The sequence below is a fragment of the Sceloporus undulatus genome, chromosome 5, assembly GCF_019175285.1.
Source record: "Sceloporus undulatus isolate JIND9_A2432 ecotype Alabama chromosome 5, SceUnd_v1.1, whole genome shotgun sequence".
Lineage (NCBI taxonomy): Eukaryota > Metazoa > Chordata > Lepidosauria > Squamata > Phrynosomatidae > Sceloporus > Sceloporus undulatus.
Genome location: NC_056526.1, coordinates 40013096 through 40028099, shown reverse-complemented (window position 1 = coordinate 40028099; position 15004 = coordinate 40013096). Strand labels below are relative to the sequence as shown.

The 15004-nt window shown below is 39.4% G+C and overlaps 1 protein-coding gene across 1 annotated transcript in view; it reads right to left on the bottom strand.

The window, feature by feature from the left end:
- Nucleotides 1–15004, bottom strand: part of PLBD1 (phospholipase B domain containing 1) — a 50722-nt gene that overhangs the window by 13889 nt on the left and 21829 nt on the right. Inside the window, exons 2-5 of the mRNA XM_042468754.1 lie at nt 9608–9827; nt 8160–8243; nt 7265–7403; nt 1281–1442 (exon numbers count right to left, since the gene is read on the bottom strand). Of these exons, the coding sequence (XP_042324688.1) occupies nt 1281–1442; nt 7265–7403; nt 8160–8243; nt 9608–9827 (605 nt within the window). The remainder of the gene's footprint in view (nt 1–1280; nt 1443–7264; nt 7404–8159; nt 8244–9607; nt 9828–15004) is intronic.

The following is a 15004-nucleotide window of genomic DNA, read 5'->3' as shown; positions in this document are numbered from 1 at the left end:
GAAAAAGAAATCCAGTCATGCTAGCATTCAGTAGTGTAACACGGAATCCCATTTGGGGAGAAAGACAAGACATAATTCCAATCAATAAATAAAGCAATACATCTTAATATCGTTGCTAAGTCCATTGAAAAATGCAAAGCAACAGCTTGCTTTGTTAAGAGGTGTTTTTCACTGTAGCTGTTTTTCACATGCAACTCTGTAGTATTGTTAGGCATGTTCAGAATGATTACTGGGAGCACCAGCCACAAAATTAGCTTGCCTGTAACACCCCATATTTATGCAGAATACTGTTTTTGAGGTAGCTTAAGTTAGAAGTAAAAATTTACTTAAAGCTGGTGCTCATATGTTCCCATGTTTAATTTTGATGTGTTGTTTTAGTCTCATAAATCTGCTGTTAGGTGCAGATAAAAGATGGATTACTTATATAGATTTATTAAAGTGGAGTGATAATGATGTTAAATTCAAAACCCAAGAGAAGTTTGTTAAGGATGAGCTTGTAAAAGTCTAAAAATGTTAGTCAAAAAATTGACCCTCAAAATGGGTCGACTTATCCACGGGTCAAAAAATGGAACCACTTTCTTTCTCTGGAGAGACTGGTGAAAGGTGAGAGCTTAGTCCATTCCAGGAGCACCTAAAAGAAGCATCAACTCTGTCAACAATCCACAGCTTGAAAAGCTGTTCTATTTTGTCCCTTCTACTCTGTCCACCATGGCTCCATGTCTGAACCTTTTAGATGCCTGGGTTGGAAAAGCATTAATAGTTATGCCTGCCAGAATTTTGTAAGTTGTTTAGCATCATTTTCCTTAGGTTCGTCCTTTATGTCCTTTGTTACGTGCCTCTAAGTTTTACCCTCGACTTATCCATGGGTCAGATCAAAATCTGTAATTTTGGCTCCAAAACCTGCCTTCAACTTATAGATGAGCTCAACTTATAGCCGAGTATATACAGTAATGGAAATTTGTTTCTATAACAACAAAAGATGCAAACCCAATTTTTTTTTACCAATCACACCTATACATTACAAATATGTACTCAGTGACTACAAATATAATTTAGTCATAACCGAAAACACAATACACCACACAATTTTGAGAGAAAATGTATGCAGTCTGTCTCTGTGATTTTTTAAAGTACTTTATAACCAACAGCACGAGATTAATATAGTGTGTAGCGTGTACATGAAAGCTATTAAAAATGGAATACAAAATACCATTTTGAGATCTAGAAGTATAATCAGGAGTAGGCTCCATCATTCCTTTTAGGAATGCTGTTGGTCTTACCTTGATCAGAGCTGAGCAATGACCCATGTCCCATTGGTATCGCTGCGAGCCTATTGGCAATATATGACAGTTGGCCTCTGCTTTATCTGCAAATAAGGCAGGAATCAGGTCGAGGAGATCTCCAACTGCATTCAAGAAACTGACTTGAAAGGCAGTGAGAGGCTAACAGGAAAGAGATGGAGAGAGAAAGACAATGAGATTTATCCTACCCAGCTTCAGTGGTTTTTAAAAAAAGACACATAAGGGCCCATACAGACAGGCCAAAATAAAGCTGCTTCGGGTCACTTTGGAGATATGCTGTTTAAATGATGCATGTGTCCTAAGAGGACAGAAGCTGTGCCAAAGCTGTGCTCCAGTCCCAGTGGCTTTGGCATGGCTTATGTCCTCTTCTTAGGACGCATTAATCATTTAAACAGCATACCTCCAAAGTGACCTGAAGCAGCTTTATTTTGGCCTGTCTGTAAGTCAAACAAAAATGATGAAGTTCTTGAGAATAAGTTACTAATTCTGGATAGTATACAAGCGAGAGTTTTTAGTCAGAAACAAACTGGTTAATATTCTGCTCAAAATAAGAAACATTGTCAAAATTTGGCCTCCTTATGAAGGAATTAGATAGTAGCCAGCATAATGTCAGGAGTCATTTTAACAAAAAGGCTAGGACATTGATAACAACATAAGTAAGTACTTTCCTGTTGACTCAATATATCTTCTTGCCCCATTCAAATCAGTCATCAGCAAGAACAGTACTGCAGCTAGTGGGTTTTTTTTCTTTTTCCTTAGCAGTCAATCAAATCACTGTTTCTATTGTATTATTTCTGTAGTGAAGCTTTATAATGCTATAGTGCACTTCTATAATGATGTCACAGAAAATATAAACATTTTCCTTCCTAACTATGTTTTTAAATTATTGTCATCATCTGACAAAAAAGAGTTACACCTATTCCTGGGAGAATTACTAAAATGGGTTAGAATTCTGTGCTGGGCAACAGAGACAAAATCACATGTAATCCATGATCTGCTCCTTCAACCCATGGCGGCACACCTGTTTATTGCAGAAGCTTACATTAGCCCCAAGTATGCTGCAAAGAATTCCCTTCCCTATTGACTTTAAGTTACAAACAACAAAACACAGTGTTGCATCAATGCATTCATCACAGCCAAGGTCTGGAATGAATTCATTGCAGCAATGAACATGACCTGTAACCAATTACTTCTGGAGCAAATATGGGGCAATGTTTGGGGTTTGCAAAAAATGAACAAACACAGTGCTGGGAAAGTTGTTCACTGATTAACATTTTACATGTTATTTGTTTGAGAAGACAGTGGGGCACGATAGGTGTATTCACTTTTAAAGATGGTCCTGCATAGGACACTATTGCTTTCTGAGATGTGATCCTTCTGCTTACTAGGACTGGTTAGTGTTGTGTCCTGGCTACTTCAGGAAGTGCTGGGTCACTTGTGAGAAGGGTCATAGAAAGCAACAGCATCTTACACCGATCTGGGGCACAGAACCCTTGTTAAAAACTTAAAAGGCAAGGGAAAGAAACCACCATCTGGGAACATTATATCAAAGGCAAGATGCAACACTCCCTTACCCTCAAACAACAAAAATGGCATATTACTAATAACAAGGGTTGCCAATGTGACTTCTGAGGGATGTCCTTTACTTGATGACCAGAAATCTTGTTCTTTATAAGGGTGGTAGGTATCCCTTATTACGAGAGATGTCCCCTATTTGAGGGTTGGAAGTCTCTTCTTTTATACAGACTAAACAAGATGCCAAAAAATCCCATATTTCAGGGGTATGAGCCCTTCACAAAGACAAAAATGTGTGTATCATGTAATTTATTAATTTGGACAATGTGTTAATTTTACAGAGAAATTAGGTTAATTGAAATCAGTACTTTAATGTGATATTTAAGGAGAATGCAAACTTGTTAATAGATGCTTCCTGATATCCTGCATGGTATGAATTTTGACAGTCCCTTACTTCTATTTTGAAAACCTGGGAAATAATAACTAAATGAACACATTACTACCATCCATACCAGGTAACAACCAGAGATTCATACCAACATGCTAGCTTTACAGATAACATTTCTATAGCTCTCAGCATGGCATAGTATAGGACACAGAGTATGTGAACACCCAAACCCAGACCACAACTCAGATGACAGTGTTATATCTCCCTGGTATCAAATTTGGCATCAAAGTTTGGCACTCAACCCCAGATACGAGTAAATTTTGGTGGTTAAGGCCAGTTTCCTGAACAAATGAAGTGTGTGTGTGGACAGATCTATCCTATATTTGAATCTGGAAGTTTCTGCAAGCAAAATATACTGTAAAGCTTTTTCTACTCTGGGGTCAATCTGTCTGTCTGGGGCTTGGTGTTTGGAGTAAGGGAATGAGGTCCCCCACCCCATTTTAGTTCTCACTCTACAGTATATACAGTAATAAAGAACTCAACACTTGTTTTTCTGTAAATGTAGAATTTTGTTTGCCCTAATATTAGGCAATAGGAAATCCAAACACTCAGTTCATAGATATTGCAAAATAATAACAGCATATTATAAGTGGATTTCCCAACCCAAATTACTGTGCATCAGTGAAGTATTCAACCTTTTGGCACTCTGCTTCATAATATAGTAAATAGGGTTAGTTACCTTTTTGGCTTTTTATATAAATGGGAATGTAAGAAGGAAACTGATATCCTGATCATGAAAATTATGGATCACTCTTAAAGAAATTAATGTACCACAACATTTTGTTACTTTATGTGTAACCTGTATGTAGGACAAGAAGCTACTGTTAAAACAGAATATGGAGAAACTGAATGGTTTCCAGTTAACAAGGAGAACAAACAAGGCTGCATTTTATCACCCTATCTGTTTAACTTGTGTGATGAACACATATGTAAAGCAGGATTAGACTCAATGGAAAAAGGCATAAAAACTGTAAGAAGAAACAATTTAATATATGCATATGTATATATTATTCTCTAATTGTGTTCAGTATTCAAGTCCTTTATTTATTTAAAAAGAATAATAAAGGAATTCCTTTAACAAAAAGTTATCATCAAATCCAGATCTACTGCAAAGCAGTGCATGCTTGACAATGGAGAAGAAAGTTCTTATGAAGCTGTCAGATGGTCTATTTCTTAAATATAGAGGGAAAAATTATTGTAGATTTCTTACCAGTTGGTCAACTAAATTTTATTTTGTGTGTTAGAAACTAGGAGTTACTGGATGTCAGGCGTGAGGTGTTACAGCACAAACTGACCTGACAAATGTACAGATGGGAAAGACTTTTCTTTTATAGACATATGGATTTCTGAAAAACAAATGCAGGTGATGCTGCCCGGAGCTCATATTGTGAGAGGGCAAATAAGCAGTGCACTGAAAACATCTTATGGAGTTCTGCCAGGCATTCCCAATGCATCTCAGAACAGGTGTATTGTTTACACTATATATACAGAGACATCCAGAATATGGAGAGACAGACAAATAGTTAGACTGTATTTTATTTGTTCTTATAGATGCCAATGTTTCTTGGTGCATAAATTACTCCCTTCACTCTGTTATAGTTAAGATGTTGGATGGACAGAATTAATGAATGCCACTTTTAAGTTGCAAACCTGGCAGACACTGCAAAAAAAAAAAAAAAAAAAAAAAAAGAGTACACTGCTAGTGATTTGGATTAGTGCCTACTAGTTTTGTAAGAACACTGTCAATGCTTGACCAATTCCTTTGGTGGTATCATCAGCAAAACTGGTCCTAGATTTGATACAAGGTGCAAGTAAGTATAAATTGGTGCTATAGGAATAAATAAGGGAATGACAGGGATCTGCTGAGGTGATAATTCAGCCAGCATAGTGTAGTGGTTTGAGTGTTGGACTATGACTCTGGAGTGCAGAGTTCAAATCCCCACTGAGCCATGAAAACCCACTGGCAAGTCACTCTCTCTCAGCCTCAGAGGAAGGCAATGGCAAACGACTTCCGAAGAAATGTGCCAAGAAAACCCTGTCACAGGGTCACCATAAGTCAAAGCAACATGAAGGCAAACAATACACACACACACACACACACACACACACACACTGCAATGATGAGGGGGGTTTACCCTTTTGAATAAAAGGTTTTTTAATAGGGCAGAGGTTGCTGTACTTTTGATTCCATTGTTGTTTTGAAATGGTCTTTTTTACTGTTTTTAACCTGCATTGTTTTAAAAGGGTAGGGTTTTTTTTTAAAAAAAAAAAGCTGTACTTTGTTTTCATTTGAACTGTTAGTTGCCCTGTTGGAAGAAAGGTAGGATGTAAAATAAATAAATAAATAAATATCAAGGACAAATGCAGTGATTGTAGCTTTTTACTTCCTAGTCCAGACGAACAGCTTGTGATTAAGGCAATATCATAACCGGGGGTATCTTTGGGGCATGACTGTTGGATGAGTGAATATTACAATGTTACTCACAAATGGTCAGATTACAGTTCATCTCATCTTGGAATTCTTTAGACTTTCCCATAGGACGGTGGGAGTGTGGGCGCATGCATACATGCAGGCATGCACAAGGGGATTGATTTGTGTGAGGAATCTAAAATACAGTCTTCCAACTAATGTATTAAGTATATTAACATTATCTCTAGAGCAGAAAACATTCAAGATCATATTACTATCCCATGGAGGAAAAAGTATTTGCTCAGAATAAAACATGGTGTCTGAAATGTTAGGGATTTCAAGCAGGGAAAGATTTGCTATGTTTTTTGGAGAGATAGCATGCCTCTCATCTCCAAATAAGTGTAACAGTTATATTACATAATAATTATATAATTAAGCAATATTAACACATGTAATAGGGAAAATACTTTAATTTTCATATCTTCTCATCATTTTAGTTTGAGTCTGGAAAAAATGTAAAATCAACCCCCTTACACACACGCTCACATGCATACACACACATATGGAAGATCCAAATGATTTTCAAGATAAAGTGAGTTGCAAACTCACCATTTATGAGTAATATAATACTCATACAAATGGCCATTGTGCTCCCAAAACACCACCTGGTGACAATATTCTCTAAGTCCAGCTGAATTGTTTATCTGGATCCATTAAATATGTGAAGATTGCACTCACATCTTGTCTGAGGACTTCCCATCAGCAAGAGGCTGGCTACTGTTTGGGGAAAAGGCCAAACTAGAAAGCTCTTTGATCTGATCCAACACACCTCTTCTTATGTTCTTACAATTACAGCAGAATGTTTCGGTTTACATTTTCCATACCAGTCCTAAATGTGTTTAATCTGAAGCAAGACCTATTAATGTTCAATGATACCTTCACTTTCATGCAAGTGTGCTTAGTAGCAGTATATGTTCAACTGAGAAATAACTTTCAATCCCTTTCCTTCTTTCTTTTTCTCTGTAGCTCACTTTCAGAGAAGGCTGGAAGTAAATCAATGGGAATAAATGCTATTTGTTTTAAATGCGGTTGATCCAGACTTCATAAACCCCAGGCTCTCTGTTTCCTTGCAGTGCTAAGACAAGGATGGAAAGGTCAGTCTTTACTCTCACAGTGTGAAATAAAATGGCTGAGCCTGGCAATAAAGGTGAAAGTTATTTGTCTGCATTCAATTCACAACTTCCTAAATCCCAGTAGCTATCCCAGATGTCAGCAGCCTACACAATAATTACAACTACAACGATAGTAACTCCATGCAGTGTCATTTTGCTCCCTATTTTGTTTACATTTGCAAGCAAACCTTCATCATGCCGCTTAAATAACCTAAACACTGCAAATAAAAATTCCTGGGAATAACAGTCTACTCCATTTCAAGTTGATAGCTATAATATAAATTGATTTTTTTAACATCTTACAACACAGAAAGGAAGCAATGGGAACCACTGCTCTTAAAATAAATGAGAACATTGGTTTGAATTCTCTTTCCACTTCTGACTCCAAGTGATTTATAGTGAACTTAATTATTCTTACTGTTCTTTTCTCTCGTTTAGCCCACTCCACAGTCCCCATGTACAGCCCATCCAACTGGGCAATAATGTACCCCGCATGCCTCCAAAATGGGTCATCCTTGTTATTTTTAATTTGTTGCCTGGTCCACTGGTCTTGTTTCCTGTATAGAAGAAAACTTGACTTTAGAGTACATTTTTTATAATCCATGTAATCTCAAACTACATGTAGGTTTCCGTTGGATAAGCAGAAAAAGTTCAATAGAAACTCCATGGCACTTTCTCTCTGTAAATATGTGGTGAATCACTCGTTTATCAAGTAATAAAAAATGCAGCCAGTTGAGAAAATGCAGGCTACGTCAACACATTTTGCTCAGATATCTCAGCCTATTTCCCTGATACTTGTTGGTGCTGGTTTTTCTCTCCATGTGGGAAATATTCAGGCATCATATTCCCTCAGCTACATGTAGACCTTTGAACAGATGGAGAGAGGGGTTCATATTTATTCTGGTGATTCTCCTGTCAGTGGGGTGATGAATCTGCTTGAAGTTGCAGTCCAGACTTCAAAGAGCTCTCCATAGGGCTGAGCCCTATCCCCAAAGTAAGTTCAACCTCTTAGATAATTCCTTTAAAATGTGGACTAAACCCAGCGCAGATTTGCCACCACACTGACATGGGAGCCACCAACACCCACTATATTTATCTCCATTAACCTTTGCGGTATTTATGGCTGAAACTAAAATAAAACAAGAAGTCTGGTGGAGCCTTACAAAGCAATTGGTTTTATTTATTGTATTATAAGATTTTCCTGCATCAGATGGTTTAGGAAAATGTCACTGGGGATGTCTGATGCCTAATATGAAACTCCTGTTCCTTCAGTACATATAAAAGGGCCACATTTATAACAACTGAGTACATACCTCATGAAATCTTTAACTTCTCTCTCAACAACAAGATTTTTAATCATCTGGGGATAAAGGTTTGCAACATGATCACACATATGTCTGAAAGAAAGACAAGGGAAACTGTACTTTCATACCTGTTTATATTTTGCAATGCAGTTCTATCAAAAATACATACATTTTGGAATACATAGAAGATAAATATTAGGAGAAATAGCATACACAACGTATGTATAAGGAAAAGGCATACAAAAATCCATACAAATTTTCATGTACATTTTAATGTACAAATTTTCATGTACATTTTTAAATAATAGCATTGACTAACTGATATGGAAACAGGACAGAACAAATGTGGGTTTCAAAAACATAAAGGTCTGAATCCTGTTGTTGCTCTTCACTAGAGTAGGCCCATTGAATCAACTGGATTTACCTATGTGTTGACTCAACATTCAATAATTGATTCAATGTGTCTACTTTAGTTGAGACAAGCCAACAGAATTCCAGTCAATAATTACAGATAGTGAAACCAACAAAAGCATCTATTCCAGGGCAATATGAAAAAAATACTTTATCTCATTTGTTCAGAACTTACTTCAAGTTACTTTCATTGGAAAAATTATATAAAATTATTATAATTTAAATTTTCTTCAAAACTGTATTACAGTCCGCCCTTCTCTTACCCCCCCCCCCCGTGCAAGAGAAAAAATGTGGATGCTCAAGCCCCATTCAAACTAATGGAGTTTATGCCTGTGGCAGTGGCGCGCAAGGCGCACACTATGGGAGCATGCCCCATTCATGCACCCTGTGCGCTCCCACACAGCTTTCACCGTATGCTCAAAGCCGCATATAGCGTATTTAATATGATTTAATTACACACATATCAACATTGTGCTCTGGTTTAATAACTGATTTCCATTTTATGTCAGGACATCATTAGCTATTATCCTCCAGCCTTGATTCCTTGAGTACAGGAAGTCCTGTTCAATTTTAAATGTATAACAACAAATACGTACCTGAAATAGCTACTTATGCTAACATTTTAAACTATGCAATGTCTAAGAGAGATATTTATATCCCACCATATCTCATTAAAACACCCTGTTTTCAATTTAGAAAGTTAGATTTATTAATAAAGCCTTGATTCCATATTTTAATATGAGCCATACTAAATCTAAATTATTAAAATTTTACTCAACATTTTAAGATTATATATATATATGTACTGAAAGTGAAAAACAAAGTGTTTTACTTCCTAACTGAACAAGGAACAAACACTGTATCTAGGTTTTTGGCACATCAATTTTACAGCTAATGGAAGAATTAAAAGAAGTATCAAAAATCAGGCTTTTGTAGGTGCTGAGATTTAAAAAAAAAAGAAAAGAAAGAAAAACAAAATAATTATACTGAAGCAGTTATTTTTACCAGGGACCAATCATTCAGTTCAAGTTTACAGAAGCACTTACGAAGCAGTGAGATAGCCCTCCAAGTAGCCAGCAGCATACATGAGGTCCTCATTGCCGAGGGCCTGGCTCCCATAGCCAGCCTTGATCTCAAGAACCCCCCACCCAGTGGAATGTACAGTGTCATTGTAGTAGCCATAAGCATCACCATTCTTGTCCAATACGTCTTTAACCTGGAAGGACTTTTCAGCTCTCATCCAATACACAGTTGCATAGTGAATATCTGCAAAGGAGAAATTGAGATAATCAGTATACAATATTGCAAATGCATTTAAAAAATATCTCAGATAGTTTTTTTAAAAAATAAAATGTCAGACATGGGAACTATTCGAGAACTTATTTTGGACGGAAAGAATAAATTGATATAATTGTTAGCGAAGATTGGTAAGAGGAAGAGATTTCCTTCATGGTCACCACATCTGTTTAAGGCAAATGTATGTCTGGTGGTGCATATAAAACAGACTGCCAATAATTAAAAATATTACTCATGTATCATTTGAACTCAGCCCTCCAAGATAAGATACTCATTTGCTAATTTGATCTGAAGTAAAGTTTCTGAAGCCTGCATGTGTGTGCATATGTGTAAGAAGGAGGACATCATTTTCCCTGACGACAATGGCTGGATTCATACTTCTCATTCTTGAATATTCTTGACATCCAAACCTGATAGTCTAGTTTGTCTCTTCCATTAGACACTTGAGAAATAAACCAGGAATAAATCTTCATTTCTCTGGCTTGTTAGATAAGAGACAAACCAGATTATCATCACAATATATCATACATAGAAGGCCAGGGGTTTATTTAGCTGCTCCTGCTTTCAGAGAAAGGGATTAGGCAGCATCTACTTATCATCAAGTGCTTTATTCACAGTGACATCTGAGCCTGTTTATTAACATCAACTTTAAGAATAGTTAAAACCTTTTGGAAAACAAGAGTCACATAAACCATACCTGGCCCAGAGGGACCTTGAAACTGTTGTACATGCTCTGGTAACCTCGAGATTGGACTTCTGCAATGCACTCTACATGGGGCAACCCTTATACCAAATCCGGAAGCTTCAAATGGTACAAAATATGGCAGCCAGGCTGGTCACTGGTACTTCCAGGGCCAGCCACATAACACCGGTGCTCCAAGATCTGCATTGGCTGCCTATTCGCTTCCGGGCGCAATATAAGGTGTTGGTGATGACCTATAAAGCCCTAAATGGCTTGGGCCCAGGATACCTGAAGGACCGCCTCTCCCCGTACATTCCGTCCCGCACCCTCAGAACATCTGGGCAGCAACTCCTTAGGGTGCCAGAGGCCAGGCTTACCTCTACCACGAGGAAGTCTTTCTCTATCGCTGCCCCGGCCCTTTGGAACACGCTGCCCTCAGAGCTCCGCTCGGCCACCTCCCTGGCCCAATTCAGAAAGGATGTTAAAACCTTTCTGTTTAAGATCGCATTCCCCCAATCACAGTCCTAGCAGGCCTCCTTGTACTCCTTGTACTCTGCAAGAGGATTGGCTAACGGGGGCTTTTGTTTTGTCTTGTTTTTATATTTGATTGTGAAGATGTTACTGTTTTTAAATTGTTATTTGCTTGTTTTATGTTGTAAACCGCCCTGATCTCAGGAAGGGCGGTATATAAATAAAAAGTTTTATTATTTATTTATTTATTTATAAGAACTACAAGTGGAGTTCTGATCACTACATTAAATTCTCATCTCCACTTTCTCACTTATATCCCCCCCCCCCCCCCAAGCTACATAAATATTTTTCTTGAGAACTTGGGAGCCCTTCAGCACAGCATTTGACATTGTGAAGGGATGCTGCTACACAGGGATAAATAAGTATGGAAGTACATTTTGCTCTTGCAATTTCACTGATTCTCTTAGGTGCTGTCTGCAAAGGTAAAATGGTCTATGTTTCCACCAGCTTTGTATCATCCTGTTTGGACAGTGCAGTCAAAAAGCCTGGGGCCAGGATTAAGATGAATCCTGGCAGACCAGATGTGGATCCAGCAGATCTAACCCGATCCTGGGATAAACAGGACTTCTTGTTGTTGTGTGCCATCAAGTCATTTCTGACTTATGGCAACCCTAAGACAAATCTATCACAGGGTTTTATTGGCAAAATTTGTACAGAAGATGTTTGTCATTGCCTTCCTGTGAGCCTGAGAGCACATGGTGTGCCCAAAATCACCCAGTGGGTTTCCATGACTGAGCTAGGAACTGAAACCTGGTCTCCAGAATCGCAGTCCAACAATCAAACCACTACATCACACTGGCTCTTATGGCTAACAATGCCTTCCATAAATTTAGCTAAGATGCAAGCTTCCCTAATGCAAGTTTCTGGCACCCATCTATTTTTCTCACACACAGCAAAAGTCATCCAAGTGGGTGAATGTATGGGCAGCCTTCATGGAATTATTTTAAAAGATGATTCAAAAGTGCAGATTGTTTACATTTGTAACTTGGGCTGCCTATAAGAGGTCAGTATGTTATAATGTATTGTTTAAATGCTGCTTAATCACCATTGGCTCCTGATTGAAAGTACAACCCCATTTCAAAGAGCAATTTATGATCTCCAAAGCCCTAAATGGTTTGGGTGCAGAGCAATTAAAGGACTAACGCCTCCCATAAATCTGTACTGTACTGTGTTCTCTATCTGCCTCCATCGGGCACTTTGGTTGGATAGTACACAAGACAGGAAATTTCCTGTGATGAAGCCTGGTATTTGGACCTCTGTTCCTTGGGAACTATTTATGTTCCTCTTTCTCAGCCTTCTGAATGACTATAAAGAAAGTTCTTTGTCTTTTGTATACTACAGTACTTTTCTGCCACTGTAATGAAACTCAAAACAACTTACATTCACAATCAATAAAATTAAATTAAAAAATTAGATGCTAGTCATCAATATCCAAGAGAATTAGAAAACATCCATAATAAGGCAGAAAGCAGAGAGTAAAAACCAACTGGTGTCACAAGAAGAACCCGCTTTTTGCTGTTTCTTTTTGGTCCGTGGGGAAACCCCGCGGTCTGGAGGCTGCAGCTTCCCCGCGGACCAAAACTAGGGCAGGGTAGACGGCAGAAAAGGGGTGGTCTGCAGCCGCCCCTTTTCTTTCTGCGTTGGAGGCAGGGCAGCCTCACCAGCAGCCCCTGCGGCTCCAACCCAGCACCCTGGAAAGGGGTGTCCATGGGGCTCAGCACCTTTCTCCTTGGCTTCGTTCCCACAGCACTCTAGTTGCCGTGGGAATGAGGCACCCTCCCAGAAGGAGCTCCATTTTGGAGCTCCTTCTTGCAACACAAATAGGATGCCATAAGCGCCCTCCAGCAGCATGATGACTTCAGGTGCGTACCAGTCTATTTGGATGCAGTGCGCGCATGACAACATCATCACGTACTGTGTATGTACGGTGCCACACCACGATGGGACCCTCCACATGTAGTAGGGCTGGGAAGCGTGCGGTTGCTGCGCATTCCCCAGCTCTACTTTTGGCCCCAGCACAGCACTTTGGCGCCATCTGTACTGGGCCTTGGCACCGGGAGACTGTCTTGTTTGGGCGGTCTGTACCCCACCTGTATTCTGTATTAAGTACAGCCCTTTTTATAAAGAATCATACACACACACACACACACACACACAGAGAGAGAGAGAGAGAGAGAGAGAGAACTTTAAAAAACATTAAAGGACATCATGTCTTTCAATCTTAATTCAGCCATTGTTCAGCCTTGGTGACTGCAAATGGAAATTAAAACTGGTTGTTAAATGAGAGATATACATTTCCATTAACATGTCAAAAAATAAATGGTAAAACTAGAGGATGCTTTTACCTACTTGCTTTCAAAACACAAGTTCAGATTTTGAATTATTCTCTTTGAACTATTTCTAGATCATTGTGTAATTCAGCAACATCAAGGTAAGCCTAATTTGTCACACTGAGAGGTACAATAAAACATTGTACATTGTCTTAACATTTACAAATAGCTAAGAAAAAACCTTTCTTTTAAAAGGGTGAAAATGACCTTATCGGACCGAAATGATGAACAAGACTTTTTCAGTCAGAAACATCTCCTTTCCCTCTCTCTAGATTATCCTTGCACTTATTTCTCCAACATTATCTTACTTCTTTATAGATTGTTGAAGTAACATGTCTGTCTGTGATCAATAGGTCCACTGCCAAGCAAGACATTAGAAAGAGAGAAGCAGTACCCCTGCTCCCTCCCTCTTTCGCAGGCCCACCTGTGTTGTGTGTCTTTTTAAAAAGAATTAAACTCTACAAATGAAAAATTCAGAGAACCTACTGAAGACAGTGAGTGTATACCTCCCCTATTATATGCTGACCCTTTACACTAAGTTGTCCCATGGCTGTATAGCAAACATTGTCTTTTCCACCTTCCACATTTTCTCTTTGGAGAAGTGGACTGTTTTTTAATCCCTTATGAGCCTGGTTGTTTCTTTCCTTTCCCCTATTACAGTATAAATTTCACAACAGTTCTCTCTTGTCCCTTTCCTCTCTTTCTGTACTTTCTCCCTTTCTATCCAGGTGATGAATCAAAGAAGGATTGCTTGAACACAGAGCCCATTCACCAGTGCCTGCTTGACACACAAATGACCATTAATGAAGAGGGAATGGCATAGAACTTTCCCTCTCGGAACAGCATCTTGGGTAGGTGGGCATACAGGTGGGCTGCACAGCTTTGTCACTGGCTACATCTCTCGCTCTTCTCTGGAAGGCTTGCCCCATGTAAATATGTTGCTGTGTATTGCAAACCAAAGGTAAAGAATCATGGAGCAAGGAGGAACAAGGAAGGAAAAAATTAACTGAGGCGGGGTACAGACCGCCCCTTTGGGGCAGCCTGCACACACGCCTTTACTCCACAGATTGGTGCCAGGGCAGCCAAACCAGCAGCCCAGAGGTCCCAATCCGGTGTTCCCTAGTCCCGAAAAGGGGTGTCCTTGGGGCCTCATGCCCCAGGACACCCTGGGAGCCACAGCCAGGGGAGAAAGGGGCCACTTGGGCCCTTTCCCCTGGCATCATTCCCACAGCCATTTGGTGGCTGCGGGAATGAGGCGTGCCCTCAGAAGAAGCTCCATTTTGGAGCTCCTTCACACGCCATGCCCAGGTCGTCGTAAGCAGCCTGGGATGGCGCAACAACATCACACATGCGCCGCACTGTTTGGATGCGGCACGTGTCTGACATAATAATTGCGGCCCCCGTGTGGACGGGAGGCCGTCACGTGCTAGGGTTAGGCCGCATGTGGGCGGAGCGCCCCGAGGCAACCCTAACCTGTGACGAAGACGTCATGTAAAGCCCATCTGTACCGGGCCTGAGCTAGGAGGCTCTAATGTTTGAGCAGACATGAATAAGCCATTTTTTCCTGCCGTACATCAGTGCTTCTTAAACTATCTGATGTGTAT